At 41.6% G+C, this 25,538-nt stretch overlaps 3 protein-coding genes across 5 annotated transcripts; 2 read left to right on the forward strand and 1 right to left on the reverse strand.

Moving 5' to 3' along the window:
• Nucleotides 1-1,120: 1,120 nt before the first annotated feature.
• LOC115804382 (calnexin) lies at nt 1,121-11,960 on the forward strand. Its single transcript, XM_030764789.1, has 15 exons — nt 1,121-1,153; nt 1,419-1,492; nt 1,886-1,956; nt 2,115-2,173; nt 2,366-2,507; nt 2,603-2,684; nt 3,012-3,204; nt 3,654-3,843; nt 4,126-4,239; nt 4,531-4,687; nt 6,086-6,283; nt 6,706-6,825; nt 11,201-11,303; nt 11,438-11,499; nt 11,595-11,960. The coding sequence occupies exons 2-15, from the start codon at nt 1,421-1,423 to the stop codon at nt 11,604-11,606; spliced, it is 1,575 nt and encodes a 524-aa protein (XP_030620649.1). The 5' UTR covers nt 1,121-1,153; nt 1,419-1,420; the 3' UTR covers nt 11,607-11,960.
• A 2,256-nt stretch (nt 11,961-14,216) lies between these two features.
• Nucleotides 14,217-19,092, reverse strand: sybl1 (synaptobrevin-like 1). 2 transcript variants are annotated; one of them, XM_030764748.1, is made up of 8 exons: nt 19,014-19,092; nt 18,011-18,203; nt 17,841-17,898; nt 17,402-17,539; nt 16,422-16,512; nt 16,263-16,330; nt 14,478-14,570; nt 14,217-14,376 (listed from the first exon to the last, which is right to left on the reverse strand). In XM_030764748.1, the coding sequence occupies exons 2-8, from the start codon at nt 18,154-18,156 to the stop codon at nt 14,308-14,310; spliced, it is 663 nt and encodes a 220-aa protein (XP_030620608.1). In that variant the 5' UTR covers nt 18,157-18,203; nt 19,014-19,092; the 3' UTR covers nt 14,217-14,307. The 2 variants fall into 2 exon arrangements, with proteins under 2 accessions (XP_030620608.1, XP_030620607.1); XM_030764747.1 differs by having other exon boundaries at nt 18,011-18,229; nt 19,014-19,075.
• A 381-nt stretch (nt 19,093-19,473) lies between these two features.
• polr1d (RNA polymerase I and III subunit D) lies at nt 19,474-25,411 on the forward strand. Of its 2 annotated transcripts, none has more exons than XM_030764847.1 (5): nt 19,474-19,525; nt 21,266-21,363; nt 22,234-22,310; nt 23,914-23,996; nt 25,156-25,411. In XM_030764847.1, exons 1-5 carry the CDS (start codon nt 19,484-19,486, stop codon nt 25,201-25,203), a joined length of 348 nt encoding a protein of 115 aa, XP_030620707.1. In that variant the 5' UTR covers nt 19,474-19,483; the 3' UTR covers nt 25,204-25,411. The 2 variants fall into 2 exon arrangements, with proteins under 2 accessions (XP_030620707.1, XP_030620708.1); XM_030764848.1 differs by lacking the exon at nt 25,156-25,411 and adding an exon at nt 24,156-24,185.
• The last annotated feature ends 127 nt before the right edge of the window (nt 25,412-25,538 follow it).

Here is a 25,538-nt window from a genome sequence, read left to right on the forward strand (position 1 = left end):
ATATATATATATATATATATATATATATATATATATATATATATATATATATATATATATATATATATATAAATTAAAATATATATGTATATAGAGAGAGAGAGAGAGAGAGAGAGAGAGAGAGAGAGAGAGTAAGTTTGTATCTATATAGATGTGGACATAGTTTGTATATAGAGTGGGTGATTTGTTATTTTTTTAATGAGAGGGGAGCATTTTGGTCATTTTGCTAACGAGGCATCCCCCCTCATCCCCGTACAAACCACCTACTGTATATAAATTAGCTATGTGCTGTACCATACCTGTTTAACATCACGTAACATGTGAACTGAAAATTGCATTACATTTCATGTGTTATCTGATGTTAAAATGTAATTAGGCTTCATTTTATTTTATTTTATTTTATTTTATTTTATTTTATTTTATTTAACGTCATTGCTGTATTACTACTTTACGCATGACTTTCTTAAACTGAACAGACTTTTGCTTTGTAAGACACAAGAATCATAAAGCTGATTCTGTGTATCAGTACACACGGTTTACTGCTTCACGGTTGCTTGACGTAAAAAAAAAGAAAAAAAGAAAAAAAAGAAAAAAAAGAAAAAGAAAAAACAAGAAAAAAACCCCCAAATCATAAAAATTCAGATTAAGAAAGTGTGAAAGTGAAATGTAAAGGCATTCCAATGTCAAAGTCATGATAAAATAAATGAAGAGAGTAAAAAGAGTAAAACAGCACAGAAATCACTTGTGATGGACATTTATGAGTAAAAGCAGAGGCATATTATTTCACATTTACACTGTCATAAATCGCGTTTTCCTCAACACAGGCTGTACAGATTTATACTGTTTGTTTGCGTGTATAAATAAGACACGGAGGAAGAATGAAATAGGAATGAGTTTTTACAAAAGTGTTTTCAAAGTCTCTATGAAATTACTAGTGTTTTATGCATCAAATATTTTGTTGTTTACTTATATTTATTAATCCCCGTGTCACAGATTGCTCAAAAGATGAACAGTTAAGATTGTTTCAGGTGAGATGACAGAATCTGATTCTTATTCAAGATAAGATCCTTTGTAAACCTCAGTTCAAAGTCCATTTTCAAACCTTGAACATTCAGGAAGCTTCTATTCGCGTGGTTACAACGACTCACTCAAGGTAAAACTATTACAAATGTAAAACTCCTGTCAGGTTACTCCGTACACTGGTCAATGTTTGAATAGGAGCATCATAATTTAGTCACAAATTTCAAAACTCAGCATATCCTGATTATGTGGTAACTTGTAACACGTCTCTGAGGCATGAAACCGTGTTATCAAAAAAAACGCTTCGACAGATAAAGGACTTATCTGCGAATACTCTCTCTCGAAATAAATCACAGCTCTCCCACTAAACATTTGTCCATCGGTCGTGTTCATTGCAGATATGACGAACCGACAGCGGATGCTTGTGGGTTTTTGTGTCTGTTTGACTTTGACGTCTACGGTGGGAGGTCAGGTTAGTTCGATGGGTGACCAAATGAACTGGTCCGTTAAAACGTGTAAATGATCATAATCATAATCGCATGCTCCCTGCAAAATATCAGTCACCTCACTGATGCCATGATATAAGCGTTTTGTCACTGTTACTCTGTTTTGCTTTTAATTCCGTTTATAATTATACCTTTCGCGGTTACGCCATCCTTTGCACAAGTGGATTCCTTTGTGTTTTATTTATTTATCCTTTTTTTCATTTATTTATTTATTTCTATGCCATTCTTTATTTGAATCTTCCATTGTTTTGATGTTCCACGTGTTATTCTGTTATTATTCGTTTGGACAGCTTTTGAGCATCAACATTAGAACAATAATTAACTAAACTTCCCAGGCGACCAATTTTTTTGTCTTTTAGACGGTATACGAACCCCCGGAATCAGACAAGGCTTATTTTGCAGAGACATTTGACACGAGCCCTCTGGATAGGTATGTAATACCTCAGTGTATTATGTTCCCTGAGCTCTCTGCATGACCGGAGGACAGCAATGAACATAGAGTAGAGCACAGTACTGGTAAATAATACTACATAATCACATTTATTTTATAAAAGCCATTTCTAACCTATTTCACTGTTTGTGTTAAAGAAACTGGATCCTGTCCAAAGCAGTAAAAGAAGGAGATTTGGATATTTACAAATATGATGGTAAGAGCTGTGTTACTGGAGCAATATGGATGTAAAAAGATACTCATCAAGTATCTTAAAATACTACTCTGACAATATTACACCTCTGCACAATGATGACAATATTACACCTCTGTACAATCACGCTGATACTAAGACTGTAAGTCTATGGGCGGCGGTGAGAAATAGACTCTACCTTTTTTCTGGCTTCAGGGGAGTGGAGAATTGAGACCCCTGTTAAGGATGTGTTGGTGGGAAATAAGGGCCTGGTCATGAAGTCTGCAGGTCAGCACCATGCCATCTCTGCATACCTGCGAAAAGTCTTTCACTTCAGAGAGAAACCCCTCTGTCTACAGTAAGTCCTACGCAAAACCACCCCCCAAAAAAACACTTGTCTCACAGTCCTGTTCCCACCAAATGACTCAGTAGCTGCCATATGACAATCCGTAGGTATGAAGTTTACTTCCAGAGGGGAATTGAGTGTGGAGGGGCCTATATGAAATTAATCTCTCACTCTGATGATCTCCGTTTGGTGAGTATGCATGTGTTTTGAATTGTTATGGTACCAGACATAAGCTAACTTACAAAACCACTGAATAGTGTGTTCATACACACAAATTTATAGTACCACTGAATACTGTGATCCTACACACAAACCTACAGAACCACTGAATGTTGCAGAATGAATGACTCTAAGAATCACTAGCGTTCACTTTGCTTTTGCCTTTGACAGTTTAGTCTCACTTAGTTTTGTTATGGATCTTTATACAATTCAAATGTGTTCAAAATTTCATTTCACACAGAGTGAGGGCCTGAAGAGCTAATCTCTAATGATGAATATTAACATTATGGATTCTAGAGCCAGTTTAATGATGTCACCCCGTACACCATCATGTTCGGTCCAGACAAGTGTGGCAGCAGCTACAAAGTGCATTTCATTTTCCGGCACCGCAATCCTCTGACCGGAGTGTATGAGGAGAAACATGCTCGTCAACCCGAAGTCGACCTGACGGAATATTTCACCGACCGCAACCCTCATCTCTACACCCTCTGTGAGTGAGTCCCGACCGTGAACTTTAATAACCAGATATACTCTCTGTGAGTGAGTCCCGACCGTGAACTTTAATAACCAGATATACTCTCTGTGAGTGAGTCCCGTCCGTGAACTTTAATAACCAGATATACTCTCTGTGAGTGAGTCCCGACCGTGAACTTTAATAACCAGATATACTCTCTGTGAGTGAGTCCCGACCGTGAACTTTAATAACCAGATATACTGTCTGTGAGTGAGTCCCGTCCGTGAACTTTAATAACCAGATATACTCTCTGTGAGTGAGCCCAGTGTGTGAACTTTAATAACCAGATATACTCTCTGTGAATGAGCCCAGTGTGTGAATTCTAATAACCAGACACCAGACACGGATTGCTCATTTAAATTAATATTGTTGTATTTTATGTGCTAGATCTTCCATCACAAACAGACATCTCTTTCATTTTTCAGATCTTTATCCTGATAACACGTATGAAATTCTCATTGATCAGTCTCTGGTCAGTAAGGGCAGCCTCTTACAGGACATGGACCCCCCCGTGACACCCCCTCGAGAAATAGAGGACCCCAACGACACTAAACCTGCACACTGGGATGACAGGCCACAAATCCCAGACCCTACAGCCACGAAACCCCAGGACTGGTACAAAACATTTATCTCTGAGCAGGTTCACATCACTGTGGGATCCCATCTACATTAGCTTCACAAGAGACCTGCAGAGAGAGAGAGACAGAGAGAGAGAGAGAGAGAGAGAGACAGAGAGAGAGAGAGACAGAGAGAGAGAGAGAGAGAGAGACACAGAGAGAGAGAGAGAGAGAGAGAGAGAGAGAGATTGTCCTCTGTTAACGGTCTCACTGTGTCTGTCATTGTGTCACTAGAGCATTGCTAAAATGACTCCATGTGGGGTTTTTTTTTCTGACTAAGGGATGATGACGCTCCCCAGCTGATTCCTGACCCCACAGTAGAGAAGCCTTCTGATTGGCTGGAGGAGGTGGAGCCCCTTATCCCAGACCCAGAGGCACAGCCTCCACATGACTGGTGAGTCAGGCACTGACAGAGTGCACATGACTCCCCATCATCAGAGACACGAGTCCCAGCAGGGAGGCCGCGTGTGGACACGCTGCTCCAGGCCAGACGACATCCCACAGATGGCTGGCGAGGTCTATTACAAGAGAGCAAATGAAGAATCAAAAGTGTTTTTTTTTTTAAGTACAAGCCATTTGTTAAAGTCATTTGTATCCAGCCTATATAGGTCAGAGACATGTTGAATAAAATTCTAGGGAGGATGGAGGGGTAAGAGTGTTAGCTTGTGTGTGATTGGCTGAGCAGGTCTGTGGACATGGATGGGGAGTGGGAGGCCCCACTGATCGATAACCCTGCGTGCTCTGATGTGACTGGCTGTGGGCCTTGGAACCCTCCCATGATCCCAAACCCCGCCCACAGAGGGAAGTGGAGGGCACCTATGATTGACAACCCCAACTATCAGGTAATGTCACAGGAGTGACTCAGTGTGACCTCATACAGAGGACAGCGGTTGTTTTCAAGGTCAATCCCAGGGTTATTCCAGCATTGAAGGATAATTTAGGCATCAAGACTTTTGAGAAATTGTCGCTTTATTTGATCATTTTCTCTTATGTATTTAAGAAAAAAGAGGGATATTAACCGTCAGATAATTTGATTCATCCCGCTCAGGCATTGGAGGTACACTTTTCATGAGATGTTTTATGTGTTGTGTGCTAATATGTTTTTTGTTTTATTTTGTTTTTAATAATTCAGTATTTATTTTCAAATATTTGCTCAAATACATTATGCATATAATCATTCAAAACATTAACAGGACAGTAGGTCAAACCCTCATGAGCTGAGAAAATCATTTAAGATTATTTTAATAAAAATCATATGGTAACAGGGTTGAAATTAGAGGTAAAAGGGTTGAATGGATACATCGCTTTTGATTGTAGACCGTGACATAGATGTGACAGATAAATGTTGTTTAATAATATTTTATATACCATTTCAATGAAGGATCAACAGGATTGCAAGGGTAACAGTAACAGGGTTGCAAATGCCAATGTTATCTTTTTCTCAGGAATAGATGCTGGCTGTGGAATGTAACGTTACTGTCAAGGTCAAGGACAAACGTAGTTATGCAAATAAAGAAAGAAAACTTTAAAATTCATTTGTCTTATTCCGTTAATTTGAGTAAGAGGGTTGTGTTGGTTAGAGACACGCTCAATCAAGGCTGAAAAGAGTGGTAAAATATGAGAAATAGAAGTGAGGACTGACCTTTGGTCTGCCCATGCTGTTAGCACATGGCTTGATGAAAACATTTCCTCTGTGTCATGTGCCTCACTGTTTTTTCTCTTGCTCTGCCAGGCTATACAGGTTTCGGTAACAGGGTTGTGCGCATGTTGTGGGACACAACTTCAGTGCATAATTACTTTTATTTAAAATATGTTGACGATTAAAAAAATTGTTTTAACAATTACAAGAGACATATATCAACAAAACAAACCAAAAAAGTAGATTTAAAACTTATTTTAACTGTTATATTTGGTCATGAAGAGGGTGGGACAAGAGAAAAATGCCATTTTAGGGGGTGCTCGAGAGCTGTTTGGTCTTTTAAATAATGTTTTGGAACCACTTTTTTTCCACAACTGTATACATTTTGTCTCAGGACGAGTATAATTTACACTCAAGTGCATGTTTTAGTATTTTGTGCACAGATTATTTGAAATTTCATGGGTGGGACAGAAAATGTCCTCCAATTCTGGAATGTCCCCCCGGCTCTCATGTTAAAACAAATTCCTTTAAGACCGAGGAAAATTTCAAAACTGTGTCACATGAAAGCATGTCAGACATGTATTTGATGTGGCATGTACAGGGTAAATGGCAGCCCAGGATGGTCCCAAACCCGGGGTATTTTGTGGACCCTCAGCCGTTCCGTATGGACCCTGTGGCTGCTGTGGGCTTTGAGCTGTGGACCCTGACTGGGGACGTGATGTTTGACAGCGTCCTGCTCTGTGACAGCCTGGACGTTGCCCAGCGCTGGACCAGGGACACATGGGGACGGAGAGACACGGTGAATATTCACAGTATAGTCACAGTGCACTACCATGTTCCAATGTCTGCACTGATCAACTTCTGTGAGCTCACTTTAATGAACTTTAATCACCTATGTGTAGTTAACACAGACTATAACACTATATATTGCTATATGTTCCTTTAGATGAGATCACAGTGAGACTCTAGCCCTGTGTTTTGTAATATCTATCATAAACAGCAGTACACAAAACGTATAATTAATTTGATAACGTGATCTATAACAGTGTTTGAGATGCAGGCTGTTGGTTCCTGTCATTCTAAGCACATGTAAATGTAAATGTAAATCTCTGTGATCGCATGCACACACTGTGAACAGTGAGCAGTGAATGTGATCAGAACAATGTGATCAGAACAATGACATTAAAGAGAGATCCTCATACATTTTGTGACCTTTGATAGCCTGGAATCATGGAGCGCGTCCTGGTGGCCACGGCGAAGCGGCCCTGGCTGTGGGGAGTGTACGTTTTCACCGTGGGTCTACCCATCATCCTCTTCATCAGCTTCATGTGGCCTGATAAGGTATCGCTTCATCAGCCAAGCACCAGACACATCTGACACATCTGTGTGTGTGATGTAAAACACAGGGAGACAGTAGTTTAGTGTGTGTGATGTAAAACACTGGGAGACAGTAGTTTAGTGTGTGTGTGATGTAAGATACAGGGAGACAGTAGTTTAGTGTGTGTGTGATGTAAAACACAGGGAGACAGTAGTTTAGTGTGTGTGTGATGTAAGATACAGGGAGACAGTAGTTTAGTGTGTGTGATGTAAAACAGGGAGACAGTAGTTTAGTGTGTGTGTGATGTAAGATACAGAGAGTCAGTAGTTTAGTGTGTGTGATGTAAAACACAGGGAGACAGTAGTTTAGTGTGTGTGTGATGTAAAACACAGGGAGACAGTAGTTTAGTGTGTGTGATGTAAAACACAGGGAGACAGTAGTTTAGTGTGTGTGATGTAAAACACAGGGAGACAGTAGTTTAGTGTGTGTGATGTAAAACACTGGGAGACAGTAGTTTAGTGTGTGTGATGTAAAACACTGGGAGACAGTAGTTTAGTGTGTGTGTGATGTAAGATACAGGGAGACAGTAGTTTAGTGTGTGTGATGTAAAACACAGGGAGACAGTAGTTTAGTGTGTGTGATGTAAAACACTGGGAGACAGTAGTTTAGTGTGTGTGTGATGTAAAACACAGGGAGACAGTAGTTTAGTGTGTGTGATGTAAAACACTGGGAGACAGTAGTTTAGTGTGTGTGTGATGTAAGATACAGGGAGACAGTAGTTTAGTGTGTGTGTGATGTAAAACACAGGGAGACAGTAGTTTAGTGTGTGTGATGTAAAACACTGGGAGACAGTAGTTTAGTGTGTGTGTGATGTAAGATACAGGGAGACAGTAGTTTAGTGTGTGTGTGATGTAAAACACAGGGAGACAGTAGTTTAGTGTGTGTGTGATGTAAGATACAGAGAGTCAGTAGTTTAGTGTGTGTGATGTAAAACACAGGGAGACAGTAGTTTAGTGTGTGTGATGTAAAACACAGGGAGACAGTAGTTTAGTGTGTGTGATGTAAAACACAGGGAGACAGTAGTTTAGTGTGTGTGTGATGTAAAACACAGGGAGACAGTAGTTTAGTGTGTGTGTGATGTAAAACACAGGGAGACAGTAGTTTAGTGTGTGTGATGTAAAACACTGGGAGACAGTAGTTTAGTGTGTGTGTGATGTAAGATACAGAGAGTCAGTAGTTTAGTGTGTGTGATGTAAAACACAGGGAGACAGTAGTTTAGTGTGTGTGTGATGTAAGATACAGGGAGACAGTAGTTTAGTGTGTGTGATGTAAAACACAGGGAGACAGTAGTTTAGTGTGTGTGTGATGTAAGATACAGGGAGACAGTAGTTTAGTGTGTGTGATGTAAAACACAGGGAGACAGTAGTTTAGTGTGTGTGATGTAAAACACTGGGAGACAGTAGTTTAGTGTGTGTGTGATGTAAAACACTGGGAGACAGTAGTTTAGTGTGTGTGTGATGTAAGATACAGGGAGACAGTAGTTTAGTGTGTGTGATGTAAAACACTGGGAGACAGTAGTTTAGTGTGTGTGTGATGTAAAACACTGGGAGACAGTAGTTTAGTGTGTGTGTGATGTAAGATACAGAGAGTCAGTAGTTTAGTGTGTGTGTGATGTAAAACACTGGGAGACAGTAGTTTAGTGTGTGTGTGATGTAAGATACAGGGAGACAGTAGTTTAGTGTGTGTGTGATGTAAAACACAGGGAGACAGTAGTTTAGTGTGTGTGATGTAAAACACTGGGAGACAGTAGTTTAGTGTGTGTGTGATGTAAGATACAGGGAGACAGTAGTTTAGTGTGTGTGTGATGTAAAACACAGGGAGACAGTAGTTTAGTGTGTGTGTGATGTAAGATACAGAGAGTCAGTAGTTTAGTGTGTGTGATGTAAAACACAGGGAGACAGTAGTTTAGTGTGTGTGATGTAAAACACTGGGAGACAGTAGTTTAGTGTGTGTGTGATGTAAGATACAGGGAGACAGTAGTTTAGTGTGTGTGATGTAAAACACAGGGAGACAGTAGTTTAGTGTGTGTGATGTAAAACACAGGGAGACAGTAGTTTAGTGTGTGTGTGATGTAAGATACAGGGAGACAGTAGTTTAGTGTGTGTGTGATGAAAAACACAGGGAGACAGTAGTTTAGTGTGTGTGATGTGAAACACAGGGAGACAGTAGTTTAGTGTGTGTGTGATGTAAAACACAGGGAGACAGTAGTTTAGTGTGTGTGATGTAAAACACTGGGAGACAGTAGTTTAGTGTGTGTGATGTAAAACAGGGAGACAGTAGTTTAGTGTGTGTGATGTAAAACACTGGGAGACAGTAGTTTAGTGTGTGTGATGTAAAACACAGGGAGACAGTAGTTTAGTGTGTGTGTGATGTAAAACACAGGGAGACAGTAGTTTAGTGTGTGTGTGATGTAAAACAGGGAGACAGTAGTTTAGTGTGTGTGATGTAAAACACAGGGAGACAGTAGTTTAGTGTGTGTGTGATGAAAAACACAGGGAGACAGTAGTTTAGTGTGTGTGATGTGAAACACAGGGAGACAGTAGTTTAGTGTGTGTGTGATGTAAAACACAGGGAGACAGTAGTTTAGTGTGTGTGATGTAAAACACTGGGAGACAGTAGTTTAGTGTGTGTGTGATGTAAGATACAGGGAGACAGTAGTTTAGTGTGTGTGTGATGTAAAACACAGGGAGACAGTAGTTTAGTGTGTGTGTGATGTAAGATACAGGGAGACAGTAGTTTAGTGTGTGTGATGTAAAACACAGGGATACAGTAGTTTAGTGTGTGTGTGATGTAAGATACAGAGAGTCAGTAGTTTAGTGTGTGTGTGATGTAAGATACAGGGAGACAGTAGTTTAGTGTGTGTGATGTGAAACACAGGGAAACAGTAGTTTAGTGTGTGTGTGATGTAAAACACAGGGAGACAGTAGTTTAGTGTGTGTGATGTAAAACACAGGGAGACAGTAGTTTAGTGTGTGTGTGATGTAAAACACAGGGAGACAGTAGTTTAGTGTGTGTGTGATGTAAAACACAGGGAGACAGTAGTTTAGTGTGTGTGATGTAAAACACAGGGAGACAGTAGTTTAGTGTGTGTGATGTAAAACAGGGAGACAGTAGTTTAGTATGTGTGATGTAAAACACTGGGAGACAGTAGTTTAGTGTGTGTGTGATGTAAAACACAGGGAGACAGTAGTTTAGTGTGTGTGATGTGAAACACAGGGAAACAGTAGTTTAGTGTGTGTGTGATGTAAAACACTGGGAGACAGTAGTTTAGTGTGTGTGTGATGTAAAACACAGGGAGACAGTAGTTTAGTGTGTGTGATGTAAAACAGGGAGACAGTAGTTTAGTGTGTGTGTGATGTAAGATACAGGGAGACAGTAGTTTAGTGTGTGTGTGATGTAAGATACAGGGAGACAGTAGTTTAGTGTGTGTGATGTAAAACAGGGAGACAGTAGTTTAGTGTGTGTGATGTAAAACACAGGGAGACAGTAGTTTAGTGTGTGTGATGTAAAACAGGGAGACAGTAGTTTAGTGTGTGTGTGATGTAAGATACAGGGAGACAGTAGTTTAGTGTGTGTGATGTAAAACACAGGGAGACAGTAGTTTAGTGTGTGTGTGATGTAAAACACAGGGATACAGTAGTTTAGTGTGTGTGATGTAAAACACTGGGAGACAGTAGTTTAGTGTGTGTGATGTAAGATACAGGGAGACAGTAGTTTAGTGTGTGTGTGATGTAAAACACAGGGAGACAGTAGTTTAGTGTGTGTGTGATGTAAGATACAGGGAGACAGTAGTTTAGTGTGTGTGATGTAAAACACAGGGAGACAGTAGTTTAGTGTGTGTGATGTAAGATACAGGGAGACAGTAGTTTAGTGTGTGTGTGATGTAAAACACAGGGAGACAGTAGTTTAGTGTGTGTGATGTAAAACACTGGGAGACAGTAGTTTAGTGTGTGTGATGTAAGATACAGGGAGACAGTAGTTTAGTGTGTGTGTGATGTAAAACACAGGGAGACAGTAGTTTAGTGTGTGTGATGAAAAACACAGGGAGACAGTAGTTTAGTGTGTGTGATGTAAAACACAGGGAGACAGTAGTTTAGTGTGTGTGGCACAGATCTTTATATTTGATTTGATGTCCCCTTATATGCTTAAATGCTGTTACATCTGAACCATAAAGACCTGGTAACATATGCCCTAAACCCTGACATGTTACACTTCATTAAACGGCGATTTTACAGTGTTCCGTTTACTGAAACAGCGCTTGTATCAGTGACACTGTTATATTCTCCCCTGTTAATGCTCGGTTTCAGCTAAAGTTGTGTGTGTGTGTGTGTGTGTCAGAGGTTCGGTCCTCCTGATCAGGATTACTACTATAAAAAGAGCGATGAGCCCCAGCCAGACAGCCCTGAGGATGCAGAGCGCTCCGGCAGTCTGAGTGACTACGGTAGGACAACATTACGTTTTCTTTAGGACTGTACTCATAGATGGACATGTGGGTTTTGACTCTAAGTTGTTGTGTGGTACCATAAGGCCACAGTTACTATTCTGTGTGATGAATCCAACCACCTGGCTTTTCAGTCCCCGAGATAACGTCTGGGCCGAGAAAGAGGCTTCAGAAAAAGTCGGACTTGGAGTGTGAGGTAAGGCCCGGCAGGGAGAGAGAAGCCAAAACTTAGCCTGGAGATTTATCTGATTCCTATGATCAGTCTGTCAATGTTTCCCTTCCTGCTCACAGGTCTCAGAATGAGAGAAAAACCACGTCCAACCTGACGACAGACTGCACTGCTCTCTGAGCCCATACACAGGCGATGACAACACAGGGCAGATCCTCACCGTCTCTGTCCATTTCTCACGCTCTCCACGTCATTACATATCACTGTCAATTTCTCCAACTGTAACTGAAGTTTGTTTTCTCACAGATTATAGGAAATGTTCCATTCTAGACTTCTCTGTCTTTTGCTGTTGTGCCTGAGAGGAACTTAAAGAACTAAAGAAGTAAAACCCTTAATCTGCACACTGATATGAATTCATGCACAGGATCCCTGTGCTTTTATTGTAAATGTGGTGACTGTTCATGATTACACTGCGAAATGAAAACATAAATATGTCCAGTTACATAACTCTGCCTATTTTTGCACCATGTTGCTTTTGGATTGAAGAAACAAGACGGCTGCTCTTAAAGCCAAAATGACTTTAACCTTAGAACAGAATGTTGAAAAATACACAAGACAATGACAAACAAGAGCAGAAAACAGGTTCACTCTCATCTTCGTTTTTTTTTTTACACTTGTTTACTATCAGTGTTTCCATGGTCTTAAGCCTGACTAGGCCTGTTTGTGGTGTAGTGTGTTTCTTATTGGTGGTTAGTTTCTTTCTGATTTCTGATTGGTGGTTAGTTTCTTTCTGATTTCTGACTAGTGGTTAGTTTCTTTCTGATTCCTGATTGGTGGTTAGTTTCTCTCTGATTCTCTGTTTGATGCCCTGTGAAGTTCTCATGAGGAGACAACATTTGTTTGATTTTTCCACTCACACATGGCCTCACGCTCACGGCCAGTCTTACCAGAAAAATGACGGCCTTGGGTGCATTCATCTCCCAGTCTTCTGCTCAGAGAGCCCCACTAAACCCTGCTTACAATGGGAAACTGAATCATTCCGCTCAGACCAATACCTTATGGCATATTATGGAATTTTTAATATCTCAAACGTAGACAATCATTAAATAATTACATAATCATTGACAATATTATGGCAAGAAGCAAATGTAATATGTAGAAAGTGCTTTGTTGAAGAAAAAAAAAAAATCATTAAAAACAAACGTAGCTGATACTGAGACAAACACGTCACTCCGCTGAGTCTGGGCTGGGGAAACCCTGTCCTCCTCTGTCATGTCTCTGTCAGACTGTTTTCATCTTACACTACACAGCCTGTGTGTGGCCTCGCTGGGAGTCCAGCCGTGGGTTCTCACCCAAACGTGAGCATACGCCATGAGTTCACTGTTCATGTCAGGTCTTATATAAATATAATGGGTTATGGTAAAGGACAACATTGTGGAAAAATGAAGGATAAACTTTCCATCTCAGACAGAACAGCCAATGAGAAACTAGTGAACAGGGCGCCATGGAAACGCTGCCTTATCAAACCATTGACAGTCAAACCCCTTCAGCAAGATCAGCTGCCTGAAAACCGCTAATTTAAAGCAATAACGTGTGGAACCGTGGAACCTCATTTAAAGCAAAAACGTGTCAAACTGTGGAACCTCCTACATCAATCAGCAGTACCCTCCAGTCTGACGAATGCAAGCATTTCCCATGAGGCTTTTTAAAGAAAAGAAAATCGTCTGGAGGCCAGTGACTGTTCAGAGTTGCGCAGCAATAATTCCAACCGTTCATTTTTAAATGACAAAACGAGACACATCAATCAAATGATGTCTCAGTACATAACATGTATGAGTGCTGCCTGTATGCTTTCAGTACAGATTAAGAATAATACACTCAGTCCTATGAGGTAATTCTATTATGAATGGCTTAGCCCTGATGAAAACACACTCCATCTCTGCTAGCATTACACAAACGCTCTCCAACTCTGCTAGCATTACACAAACGCTCTCCAACTCTGCTAGCATTACACAAACGCTCTCCAACTCTGCTAGCATTACACAAACGCTCTCCAACTCTGCTAGCATTACACAAACGCTCTCCAACTCTGCTAGCATTACACAAACGCTCTCCAGCTCTGCTAGCATTACAGACTTCACATTACTGAGAGGTTGGGCAGCCATGGTGGTTAAGATGAGCAGTTGTGAGAGATTTAGGATCAAGTTGAGACAGCCACTCATTTTCATCATGAAATAGTGTGTGACATTTACAGCAACTCTTATGTGAATGTAAATATCTAGCTAAGACTCAGCACTCTGTCATGGATTACGCACAGACTCCAGATGAAGAGAGAGGACTCACTGAAACACATGCCGTTCAGTGCATTAACCTTACTCCTCAGTCTCATTAAAGCAAAACTGCATCACATCAACAGATTGGGATTACTTTTAGACTAAACCTCAGGTCTACAGGAATCAAACCATTCCTCATATACATACTGATGAACTGATCCACACCCACACCCACACACACACACACACACACACACACACACCCACACACACAGGAAGAGTCTTTATTCCACACAGGAGGAAGTGTCAGCACATCTCCTCGATGAGGAGGTGTTCAGGTGCTCCTTTATCCTCTGTCTGCGAGGTTTAAGTCACTGGTGCTCCGCCCTCCGTCGGGAAAAAGGGGAGGGGTCACAGAGGGGGCAGGGCGGAAGCAGCGGATAAGGGAAGGGGTGAGTTCAACTGGTTTAAATGGTCTAGAGAGTGGCTCATGTCCCTTACAGATGTGAGAGCTGGAAATCAGTGGTTTCTCGTAGGTTTTTGCGCTCTCTCTCTCTCTCTCTCACTTCCTCTGACAGCTGGGCCAGGTTAGTCCTCCACAGGCCGCAGATACAATGATGTAGAGAATAATCTGAAGGCAGACAGGGATGGATGCAAGTTCAGCTACTAATGGGTGATGACCTGGAAATAAGTGCTTATTAAACAAAAAGGGCAAAACACAATAACACTCACAAGTGCCACTACGATGATGATCAGCCACAACTTCAGATTCTTCATACACATGGCACGGGCAAGATTACGACTCGTCGTTTTAAAGGTCACAGACTGAGAGAGAGAGAGAGAGGGGGAGACAGAGAGAGATTAACAGAGGCTCGTTATAATTACTCTACGGTATGTGCGGTTGCAATCAGAAATACTCAACCCCCCAAAGATTGTAAGGATTTACCAATGAAAGTCTTTCAAAGAACTAAATTTTGCTTTGGATGACTTCTTTATCAGTTGAGTGATACATAAAATCAACCGAGAAAATGTATGATGTAGTATTTGTGAGCAACAGGATATTTTGTTAATCTAGCCAGCTAGTTTTTATGGCCTAAAGTGGAGTTAAAACATAATTAAGCCTTTGGGAACTCTACAATGATCCCTGCTTTGCTAAGGCTTTGATGCATATATAAACCCCACCCATGAAAGTGTTCAAGGTGAGTTACAATCATAGGTAAGACTAAGGAGCTTTCACAAAGGCTGAGAGAGGAAATTATTTCATTGCACCTGAAGAGCATTGGGTCTAAAAAGATTTCCCAAAAAAGTAACATTCCAAGAAATACCACTGGGTGTATTATAAGGAAGCTTAAAACTTATGGCACAGCTGCAAACCTGCCTGGCCGTGAGAGAAAACCCAAAATTTCATCAAGAGCCCTTAGCAACATGATCAGGACAACCGATAAAAATCCCCAGGTTACTGCAAAACACCTACAGGATGACCTGATGACGGCCGGGACAAGGGCTTCAGTGGCAACTATAAGACAAGCCCTGAATAAACAAGGACCTCATGGCCAGACTCCAAGACGCACTCCATTCCTGACCACTCCACCCCTGACCACGAGGAACATCAAAGGTCGACTAGAATATGCCAGGGGGAATTTGGATAGGGCTGCAGAGTTTTGGGAGACAGTTCTATGGACTGATGAAACTGAGCTGGAACTGTTTGGACTCATGGATCAGCGGTATGTCTGGCGTGAGAAAGGCCAGGTTTATGACCATAGGAACACCATCCCCACGGTCAAGCCTGGAGGTGGGTCATTGATGATGTGGGGAGGTTTTTCTGCTGCGGGAACTGGCAGTCTTGACCGTGCAAGTGGCATCATGGAATCCTAAACATACCAGGCCATTTTAAAGAGGGATGTGATGCCTTCTGTTGGGAAATTGAACCTTGGTGATCATTGGACTCTCCAAGACAGTGATCCCAAGCACACCTCCAAGTCAACCAAAGCTTGGCCGAGAAGTAGATCCTGGAATGTCCCGGAGTGGCCTTCTCAGTCCCCGGATTCAAATCTCATTGAAAATCTTTGGTGGGATTTAAAGAAGGCAGTTGCAGCACGGAAGCCGTCAAACATCAGTGAGTTAGAGGCTTTTGCACGTGAAGAATGGATTCCAAAGATTCCAATAGGGAGGTGTTAGAAGCTTGTCAGCACTTACTAAAAACACTTATTACGCGTTATAAAGGCTAAAGGATGCTCCACAAAGTACTGAAGCTGGGAGTTGAATAATAGTGCACATGCATGTTTGTGAAAAGAGTTTTTCATTTCATTTTTCAGTTGAACTCAAAGTTAAGTCGATTTATGTTCTCAAAGTAACTCAAATATGTATCAATAATTTTTTTTTTGTTGTTTGATGAGGATTTTTCATTAACCTCAATTCACATCAGTGTAACATCGTTTGAGGTGAGGGGGTTGAATATTTCTGATTGCTGTAGGTGTAGGTGTCAATCCACGGGGGTATTACAAGAAGAAAACTCACAGAATCCACTAGATTCTCAGTTTTGTCGATGAGCAACTCCAGCCTCTCTCCTCTCTGTGCCACCAGATCTGGAAACAGAGACATAAACTCAACAAACCTCTGACACACAGATAACGCAGGAGACAAACTGCAGCGCGTGGTTCAGTGAGTCTGTCTTACCAATGCTCCGGACCATAATACCCTTCAGGTCATCCACCTGCGTCTGAGCCTCTGCAGCTCTGTCCACCCCTCTGGGGTCCGAGTGGTGCTTCTGCCGAGACACAAAGGCGTGAGAAGGCGTAGAAAACATGACAGTGAAGAGAAATGTTTATGGACAGACTCAGATAGAAGGAGCTGCAGTGTGTTAAACTGACAGATCTGCACTGTAGCATCACCATTCCTGATTCCTGTGAGTCTGACTCTGTGAACTGCTTGTGCTGGTACTGGGCATTACCTAAATGGTATGTTCACCAGGACTGGTGTAAACTGCTAGTCACGAGACAGAACACAGACTTAAGCCAAGGCTTTCGCTCTGCTGCTGATTTATTCCCTTTAGGGTTATGGTCCACGCAACCACATACAATAGTGCAGAACCTGACTTAACACGACTCCACCAGGGCCCACAGAACAGCATCCCCATGTGGACAAAAGTGTTCTACTCACTATCATGGTGAATTCTCAGCAACCCGGCCAAATACAAAGCCAACTTGTTCCTGACTGAGAACCCAAAACTTACTATGTGCTTAACATGAGCCAAAGCCCTCAAAACCATGTCATGAGACCATACACACCCTGGCTTTACAGGCAAATCAGCCCCGGGGAAAACGAGGCCTCTTAATTCCACAGCCCGAATGACCCACTTCTACTTTCATAGCCTGACTCTTCTCACTGGATATTAAATCCCAATGAGTAGTCAAAGGGTTATTCAGTTGTTACAGATGCAATTTTGAATCCACTGTGCCATTACTTACAGCCACATCAACACTATGATACAGTCATAGAACGAGATCTTCATCCAAACCTTGTTATAATCATTATTGAGACTTCACTAAAACATGTACACCAGGCGCCAGTCAGACGTTTCACTGTGCGGCAGTACATTTGGGTCTCTTCTCCAAATAGAGACCCTGCTCTCAGAGCCCTGGTGAAGAGGTACTTACCATCTGTGCAGCCAGCGTGCTGGAAAATTCGCTGTTCATGGCATAGGGCAGCGCGGTCTGGGCTCGTGAGCCGTACGTGGTCTGGAAACGTTTCTTCACCTCGTTGAGGAAGGCGAACGCCCGTGACCTCTCAAAATCCTACACAGGACATTGTCTTAGAGAACAGGCAATAGCGGCTTTCCTTCACAGAGAGAAAACTACACAAGCTGCCGATTGTCAAGGCTCCAGCAGAGACCACTTTATCTCAGCTACAATAATGCTGAACTGCTTTAACTAAGGCTTCTGTCTACCTGGTCATTTAGGGATAGAAAGATGATACACTTGCCCATTTCAAACAACGCTGAGTCTAGTCATGTTCAAAGCAAAAGAAAACTCTATTCTAGTCAGAGCTGTCAGATCAAAGGCTGGGAAGAACTTGAGAACAGTTTCTCATACTTACATCATCACTAATACACAAGTAGATGATTCTGTCATGGCATATGTAGTGGAAGAGATAGCTAAAAATCAAAAGGCAAATTTCGATCAGTCACTATTTCAGCAGTTCCACGGTATCTATCACTGAAGGATTTCGCATCCACGAGTGACGGTGTGAGCACCGTGCGCACCTACCTGCCATGAGAATATGTAAGCTTGTTGTTTTCCGAGGGGATCTTCGCCAAAATCTGCTCCGTCACCTCAAGGAAGTTACCACCACACCAGGCATGCTTTGCGAGTATGGTAGTGCCACGAGCAACCACAGCAAAAAGAATTGCCATAGCAACGAGCAGGGTCGAAGGCAAATGAGGTTCAAATCGCTATCAGGCTGTTTAAAATGTGTCAGAAAAGCGGCTGTGAATGAAAAGACAAAATAAGACGAAAAGCAACAAATGTCACATGCGGAAGGGTAGGCCAGATAAACGACGAGGAACAGTTAGAAGAATAATTATTGGTAGTTATGTTGTGACCGAAACACAATTCCTTAGTATACAACGGCAGGTCTGTTACTCATTAACTTACATACGGTTTAATTTAATGCCGCCACTTCCGTAATTTACCTACTTATGCATAAAATTGTTTGGTACAAAAGATGTCATAAATGAAAAAAACACGGTTAAATATCACAATGAACGTAAAATGTTAGTTCAGTGCTCTGCGTAATTACAATTCGTTTCACCCAACAAGCTAAATGATTAGCCATCAGCTGCCTAAGGCTGTTCATCTAGGTTAAAAGTTATTTATTGAGGCAAATGTCTAGAAAGCTCGACAGAGGATAGAGAATGGTCCTACCGTTAGCTAGTAACGGTTAACCTGAAAGAAACAGTAGCCAGGCTCTCTCTCTCTGGGCTGTGAATCTTTAGTATCGACAGAGGTCGAATCTGTTTGAGTATTTATCTTGACTGTCTTGTTGCCAGTTAGCGCCAAGACTCGCTTACCTATTCGATATGAGCTTAAAACCGAGTGTGAATCAGCGCAGTAATGTTAGCTAGTTAGCAACTTCCACGGCTCGCTGACAGTACACTTCATCTTAGTAATGTGCCTTCCAGTAAATACATACATAGTGTACACAAATAACAGAAACAGACTTCCCAGAATATATTACAGTAGGTATACTTGTTACCTGTTTAATCAGTACCTGTATGCGTGAAATCCGTATGTTTTCGACATTTAAAACGCCTGTTTAATATCTGAGACAACTACTTTCCAAATCGCCCAGCTTAATCGAAGAATAACAACTTCCGCTAAATTGAATACTGGGAAATGTAGTTCATGATCATGAGACAACTAAGGAATGTTTCGAGATGTTTCAACCAATTTGACTACAGCCCACGCCTCCCTTGTTTACTTCCCATATTTCACAAACTCACAAATTTATTTATTTACCATTGTTTCCAACAGTTTAGCCTAGAATATATAGTTGAACATTATTTCCCAGTAAAATTGTATTATTTCAGTGCAGAGAACGTAAGAAACAATTCGCATAACGTTGTACATTTATGATTGACTTTACGACGCTGACCGTTCGGGATGTTCATTTAGTTGGTCAACGTCAAAGAAACCAAATGTACGTCACACTTATGCGACAAACGTGCGCTCACTGTAAGCATGGCTGGAGGAGATGGAGATAGGAAAGCTGTCTTGGAAATGGTAAGCATATTCCTAAAAACTAACATATATGGAGACGCATCTTACCTTTTCAGTAAAACACAAAACCCTTCTACTGATGTACCCCAGGCTGAGTTGGAAAATTGCAGCCTTGTGTTGGGCAACAATAAGCAGCGAGGTGTTGTGGTCTCTTGAAAAAGGTTCTTATGTACTTGTCACGTGCAAATATATGAGCAAATACCTTGTTCCTTGTTGTGAAAATTTAACGATAAAGACGCAGTGACAATAGGGAGTCTTTGCACCACACATTTTCAACAGTATTACGTGGCATTTGCGTTTCTCAGACATTGTCCAATAATATCAGTCCAACATAATCTTAAATTCTTATTACCTTTGCAGACAAATGTAAAATCTATTTTTCTTTTAAGACGTTTTCCGGGAAACTTTAAACTTGGTTTCATTTGAACGCATTCAACAGACTCGAAATTATCGAGGTGTATTTTGTCCTTTGTGTCCTCTAGAGGCCAGTGTTGAACTGAAAAAGTTGTTTTTCATATTACGTAAAAGGATGCCTAACTGGAATTGCATTATACCCTGACTAGGCTAATACAAGGCTATGTTTACTCTTTCAGCAGAGCTGTCTCTGGCGAACGTTCAGGCAAAATGTTCTATGTCTGCTTACAAGCACAACCACCAGTCTAACATTACCCTTGACATGTCTAACTGCCTCTCTTTATTTCCTTGAATGCTGATCTAGTACATTATAGTATGTCCACATAGTGTTCCTATCATGTCAAGACAAACTGAGCACCAGAGACGCTGAGGCATGTGTTCATCCCACACCCATTCTTTCACAGTTCAAAACTGTTTACATAAATACGGTATCAAAACAGATCGGCTTTGGTAATAACCATTTCTATATTATGATTTTTGACAAATAACATTGTAGTCCTTCTTTTGTGGAATGCTTGTGCTGCATTCTTAGCATTCTGTCGCAGACTAGCCTATCTGGGTTTCATTACGAGTTTCAGGTGTGGATTTTCCAGGGAATTTTCCAACTGTGAATGCATTTGGTGTTACTTATCCCGTCAGGATCTCAGTCTATTTGTTGTAAAACTAGAAAACTGAGACTGGAATATTGCACCTAGGCAGATAATCAAAGCAAGAAGATAAATATATCAATTTTCATTTTGTTCTTGTTGATTAAATTGTCTTGCTGTCACAAACCATTTCCTAACTGTGAAGATAAAGTCCTGGTGTTACTCTTTACACACCCCATTAATGGAGATCTGATCTTTTTATCCTTTTTTTTATCTGTTATTAATCTTTTCTTTTAAACTTTTTTCCCTCCTTTTGATCAGCTTTGGTTGTGCCGTGACTGTTGTGGCTCTGACCGCTCTTCCTGTCCTGTGTCAACAGCTCATTTCCTGTTATGATTCTCTTCCACATCTCCTGCCTTCCCTTCATGTCTCTTCTACTAACAAAACCTCAAAATAGCCCAGTGTTTCCTCTTAGACATTTCTAGCTGCACAACAGAGGCAACATCTCCTTTGCTCTCTCATTACATTTTTGATGTCAGTTCTAGCTGTGCTTTACCTGATCCCAGATCAGTCAGTTGTCCGTCCATCTCTGAGTCTGTCCAAGAGAAGACGTCATCAGTCACCTGTGTGGTATTTAGAGTGCGTTTATATGGATCTTATCTCCTGAAGCACTCATTCCCTGCCCGTCAGCGCAGCTGGGATGGACAGGCTGAGTTAGAGTTTGCTCTGTATGCTTTTGCAGGTGCAGGCAGATGGTGCAGATGAGGGTTGTGTGACGTTTGTGCTGCATGAGGAGGACCACACCCTGGGGAACTCACTCAGATACATGGTGATGAAAAAGTAAGTCAGTTCACAGATACACATTTCCGCTCTGGAGTATGGACTGTCGGTCCACTTGGTTTCTTCTCATTAGAAACAATGGGAGGTTTAAAGAGCTTGTCTTGTGTTCTTAATATATGTGAGTCTTTGTATCACTACAACAGTTACATTAGAATTACATTAGGATGTTTGTTCTGTGAAATCTCACTGCTGACCTGTGTGTTCTGAGTGCTCCTCTATTGGCAGGTTTTCTCCCTGACCTGGATAACTCAGGTTAACTCATAACTAATATATAATAAATATAATTACCTGGATAACTCAGGTTAGCTCATAACTAATATATAATAATTATAATTACCTGGATAACTCAGGTTAGCTCATAACTAATATATAATAATTATAATTACCTGGATAATTCAGGTTAGCTCATAACTAATATATAATAATTATAATTGCCTAGATAACTCAGGTTAGCTCATAACTAATATATAATAATTATAATTACCTGGATAACTCAGGTTAGCTCATAACTAATATATAATAATTATAATTACCTGGATAATTCAGGTTAGCTCATAACTAATATATAATAATTATAATTGCCTAGATAACTCAGGTTAGCTCATAACTAAAATATAATAAAGACAGTTACCTGGATAACTTAGGTTAGCTCATAACTAATATATAATAAATATAGTTACCTGGATAACTCAGGTAAACAAAAACGAATATACACAATACATACAAATTTGATACGAAGCTACACAGCGACGACTCCACTGAAATATTCATCACTGAATAAACTGGAGGAAGCTGTTTCAGTGGGAGAGTGTCTGTGTTTGTGGATTCTCAGAGTGACAACTAAGGGCATCATTCTGATTTTTCTCGTAGTCCTGATGTGGAGTTTTGTGGATACAGCATCACACACCCCTCAGAGAGCAAAATCAACTTCCGCGTTCAAACTCGAGGTAAGAAAAAAAACACAACACGAATTTTTAGCATGGACTCAGAAATTTCCAGATTGTTCCAGGTGCTGTATGTCACAGCCTAATGGCATATTGTCTGTCCTCTGTGAAGAATCGCTCAGGACAAACAGAGTTTACAAACACATTTTGTGGAATCTCTCCCATGAATGTGGTTGAACAAAAAGAAAAGCATCCAGCTGTGCTGGTCATTGACGCCTTATCAGAGACCCCGCCCCCCTCCCCCAGCCCTTTACGTTTCCCGCCGTAAGCAGAGCACATTTAAGTGAAATTAGATTACTGAACAACCTCCGTCCCGGCCTGTTGTGGAGCAGGGCCACGGCAGCCGGAGAGGAGCAGACAAAGCTCTCCCTTCACAGTCTAATCTAATTGGTCAGTGAGGCAGCGGTAGCTCAGGAAAGGGGCCTCACAGACGTCTATTGACATCATCTCCTGTTGGCTCTGCCTTTGGGTTCAAATTGAAGGACAGACATCCAAGCCAAGCCCACAGACTGACGCTCAAAGAAAGAGATCCTTGTAAATTTACTTAAAGCTGTTGCTTAAAATGCCTAGTTGGGTAGATAATAGCATTAGCCCGTAAAGTTCATTTATGTTGTATGCGAGGCGAGGGTGAATGACATGTCATTTTCATAGGCTCCTGCTCCAAACAACATGGAGCGGACGACAGCATCATTTTTGAACTTTGTGGGACTCCAGACAAACAGCCTGATTGAAGTCTGGTGGTATTTGTTCAGACAGCTGGTGGCATTTGGCCAATTACCCTAACTCTACCTAACATGCATGACACGGTATGTTTACTAGGCAGGACCGCAAAACTGAAAGTAAACAATCATGCTCAGACAGGCGGTTCTGTGTCCGCCTAGCCATTTGGCTCCAGTTTCATATGAGGCAGAAGGCATTTTTTGATGATTACGGACATGATCGATGTTACTGATTAGTAATTATTGAGTGTTTACCGTTTATAAAAGCCAGGCTCAAATAGTAATGTGGTGGATTGTAACACATAACTACACAGTGCATATCCTTTTATTGCTTTTCTTACTGATTCAACTATAAATACTCAAATGCTGGACAACATGTGACTCTTTTAAACGTCAACTTACTCAGTTCTTTCTTTGTTTTGGCACTGGGTTATATCTTTGTAGAAGAAAAAGGTTTAAACAGCCATCCTCATGGCCTCAGGTTTAAACAGCCATCCTCATGGCCTCAGGTTTAAACAGCCATCCTCACGGCCTCAGGTTTAAACAGCCATCCTCACGGCCTCAGGTTTTTAGTAAATTAAGACATGAAGACGTTATTTTGGGAAATTACAGAATGTGTTTGCTCTTACAGTCAAGTGTGTTGTACACGGATGTTTAACTCCGTCCTGCGTCTCAGACTGACAGCACACAGCCTTTGATCTCCCACTCCCAGTTACACACAAACGTCCTGTCCCACCCCGCCCCACGGATCACGCCCCGCAGACCGGTCAAAGTGCCTGAGCATGAGCGTGATGACGTTTGAATAGGAGGTGCAGTGCAGGTGACCTCGGTGTTTTTCTTGGCTACATGTCTTTTGTTGTTGTTGTCATTTTTTTTTTTCTCTGTAGGTGGACTGCCGGCGACAGAGCCACTGCGTAAGGGTCTGAATGACCTAACGGACGTTTGTCAGCATGTCCTCCACACGTTTGAGGTGAGAGTCCCTCCCCAGTACCCAGAGACGTCCTGCTGTCCCCAGTCTGTAGATAAAGTCACAAACCCAGGGGTCGTCTCTGGGGTTCCTGTTAGTTATGGCCGGCGGTGACCACAGATGGTCTCCCATCTGATTGGCTGTCTTCCCTGTTCCATGCAGGTTTTATGAGAGGTGTGGAGCATGGGCAGGGAGGAGAGAGATGTCATGTCCAGGGCTGGGTCTCACCTGAACATACAAACAGTACTGTCTCTGACAGGGTGGGGCCTGTGTTCCTCTATAGAGAAAACACAGGAATCATTATTCAGTCACTGGGCTTTATTCGCTGACACAGCCTAGTCAAACAGACAAAAAACAGTTTAGTACAACTAAACAGAATTTAATCTGCTTGTGTGTACTAGATGTTTGCTTAACCAATCCAACCTATCCAAGACTCTGGTGAAATCAGCAGTGAAAGGAGACTGTGAGTTGTTGTTAAACAGCGTGAACAGTAGGAACGAGACAAGAGTTAGCAGAGTTTTTTTAAATGTTTTGAAGCATAGTCTGCTGTCCGTCAGGTACGGTGACTAAAAATAGAGTTAAATTGAATCACAGGACTGTGAAATTCAGGCCTCAGGCTTTGAGTGCAGGCTGCCCTGTCTGGGTCTTGTGACAGAGAGGCTGCTTTCTCAGAACAGTAAACACTCATTTGAGCGGTTCATAAACTAGTTCTGTCAAACTTCACGCTCGTCTCTGTGCCATCACTCCCGTAGCCCGAGGGCGGTGCCCGTCAGTCGGCCAATCACATCGCTGTTTTATTTCTGAGCGCTGCCGATCTTTTGTCTCGTACTGCTTTCGAAAATTTAGCTTACAACTCTACTGATGAAAACATTCAGTGACTCTGCGTAGCAACAAACAGCACCAGACAGCAGTGCCCTCTGGCACTTCCCATGCTCTGGTTTTTCTGTTTCGTAATAAAATCACCACTGGCCATGACGCTTTATTTTTCTGTGTCCTGACGATCAAACTGAGATGAGCTGTGTTTCGTGTTATTTACGAGGGACCCACCGACAAACAGACCATTACTCTTGTTTGGAACTGCAGCCCGATCCTTTGATAATTAGGGGTCTGGATTTCCGTTTGGGAAAGTGTTGTGTTAAGTGTTGAATTCTCACCCCGACAGGCTCGGGTGAAAGAGTTCAGAGACCGGCAGGAGGAGGCCATGGAGTGAAGGGAGCGAAGCAGATGACCTCTCTCGAGTAAACCTGTCACGTGTGATGTGACGGATACAGGACTCGTGAATTTAATGATCAGACACATCCAGCAACTGAACACACGTACACACCTCTGTTTAAAGAGCTCATGTCACTGCAGGATCAGGAACTGTCTGTTCAGTCCTTTTGTACAGTTTGAGTTTTATAGTTTCATCTAAGAAAGCATGGAATACTGTGTATTATTGGTTAATTTGTTATGTTCAATAAATTAATTATTGACATTTTGACAGAGTTTGTTGTATCATTAATACTACGATATTTTCACCAATTCACTATTTCGCCAGGATTAATA

The sequence above is a fragment of the Chanos chanos genome, chromosome 2 (assembly GCF_902362185.1).
Source record: "Chanos chanos chromosome 2, fChaCha1.1, whole genome shotgun sequence".
In the NCBI taxonomy this organism is placed as follows: Eukaryota; Metazoa; Chordata; class Actinopteri; order Gonorynchiformes; family Chanidae; genus Chanos; species Chanos chanos.

What these genes read in the sequence shown, in the direction of transcription:
- LOC115804382 (XM_030764789.1), top strand. Translation starts at nt 1,421, where the DNA reads ATGACGAACCGACAGCGGATGCTTGTGGGTTTTTGTGTCTGTTTGACT. An exon ending in ACTCTGATGATCTCCGTTTG is followed by an intron (nt 2,685 to 3,011) that starts GTGAGTATGCAT and finishes TATGGATTCTAG; the next exon opens with AGCCAGTTTAATGATGTCAC. An exon ending in GCACAGCCTCCACATGACTG is followed by an intron (nt 4,240 to 4,530) that starts GTGAGTCAGGCA and finishes TTGGCTGAGCAG; the next exon opens with GTCTGTGGACATGGATGGGG.
- sybl1 (XM_030764748.1), bottom strand. Translation starts at nt 18,156, where the DNA reads ATGGCAATTCTTTTTGCTGTGGTTGCTCGTGGCACTACCATACTCGCA. An exon ending in TATTATGGTCCGGAGCATTG is followed by an intron (nt 16,331 to 16,421) that starts GTAAGACAGACT and finishes CTCTGTTTCCAG; the next exon opens with ATCTGGTGGCACAGAGAGGA. An exon ending in TCATCATCGTAGTGGCACTT is followed by an intron (nt 14,377 to 14,477) that starts GTGAGTGTTATT and finishes GTCTGCCTTCAG; the next exon opens with ATTATTCTCTACATCATTGT.
- polr1d (XM_030764847.1), top strand. Translation starts at nt 19,484, where the DNA reads ATGGCTGGAGGAGATGGAGATAGGAAAGCTGTCTTGGAAATG. An exon ending in GGAAAGCTGTCTTGGAAATG is followed by an intron (nt 19,526 to 21,265) that starts GTAAGCATATTC and finishes ATGCTTTTGCAG; the next exon opens with GTGCAGGCAGATGGTGCAGA. An exon ending in ATGTCCTCCACACGTTTGAG is followed by an intron (nt 23,997 to 25,155) that starts GTGAGAGTCCCT and finishes TCACCCCGACAG; the next exon opens with GCTCGGGTGAAAGAGTTCAG.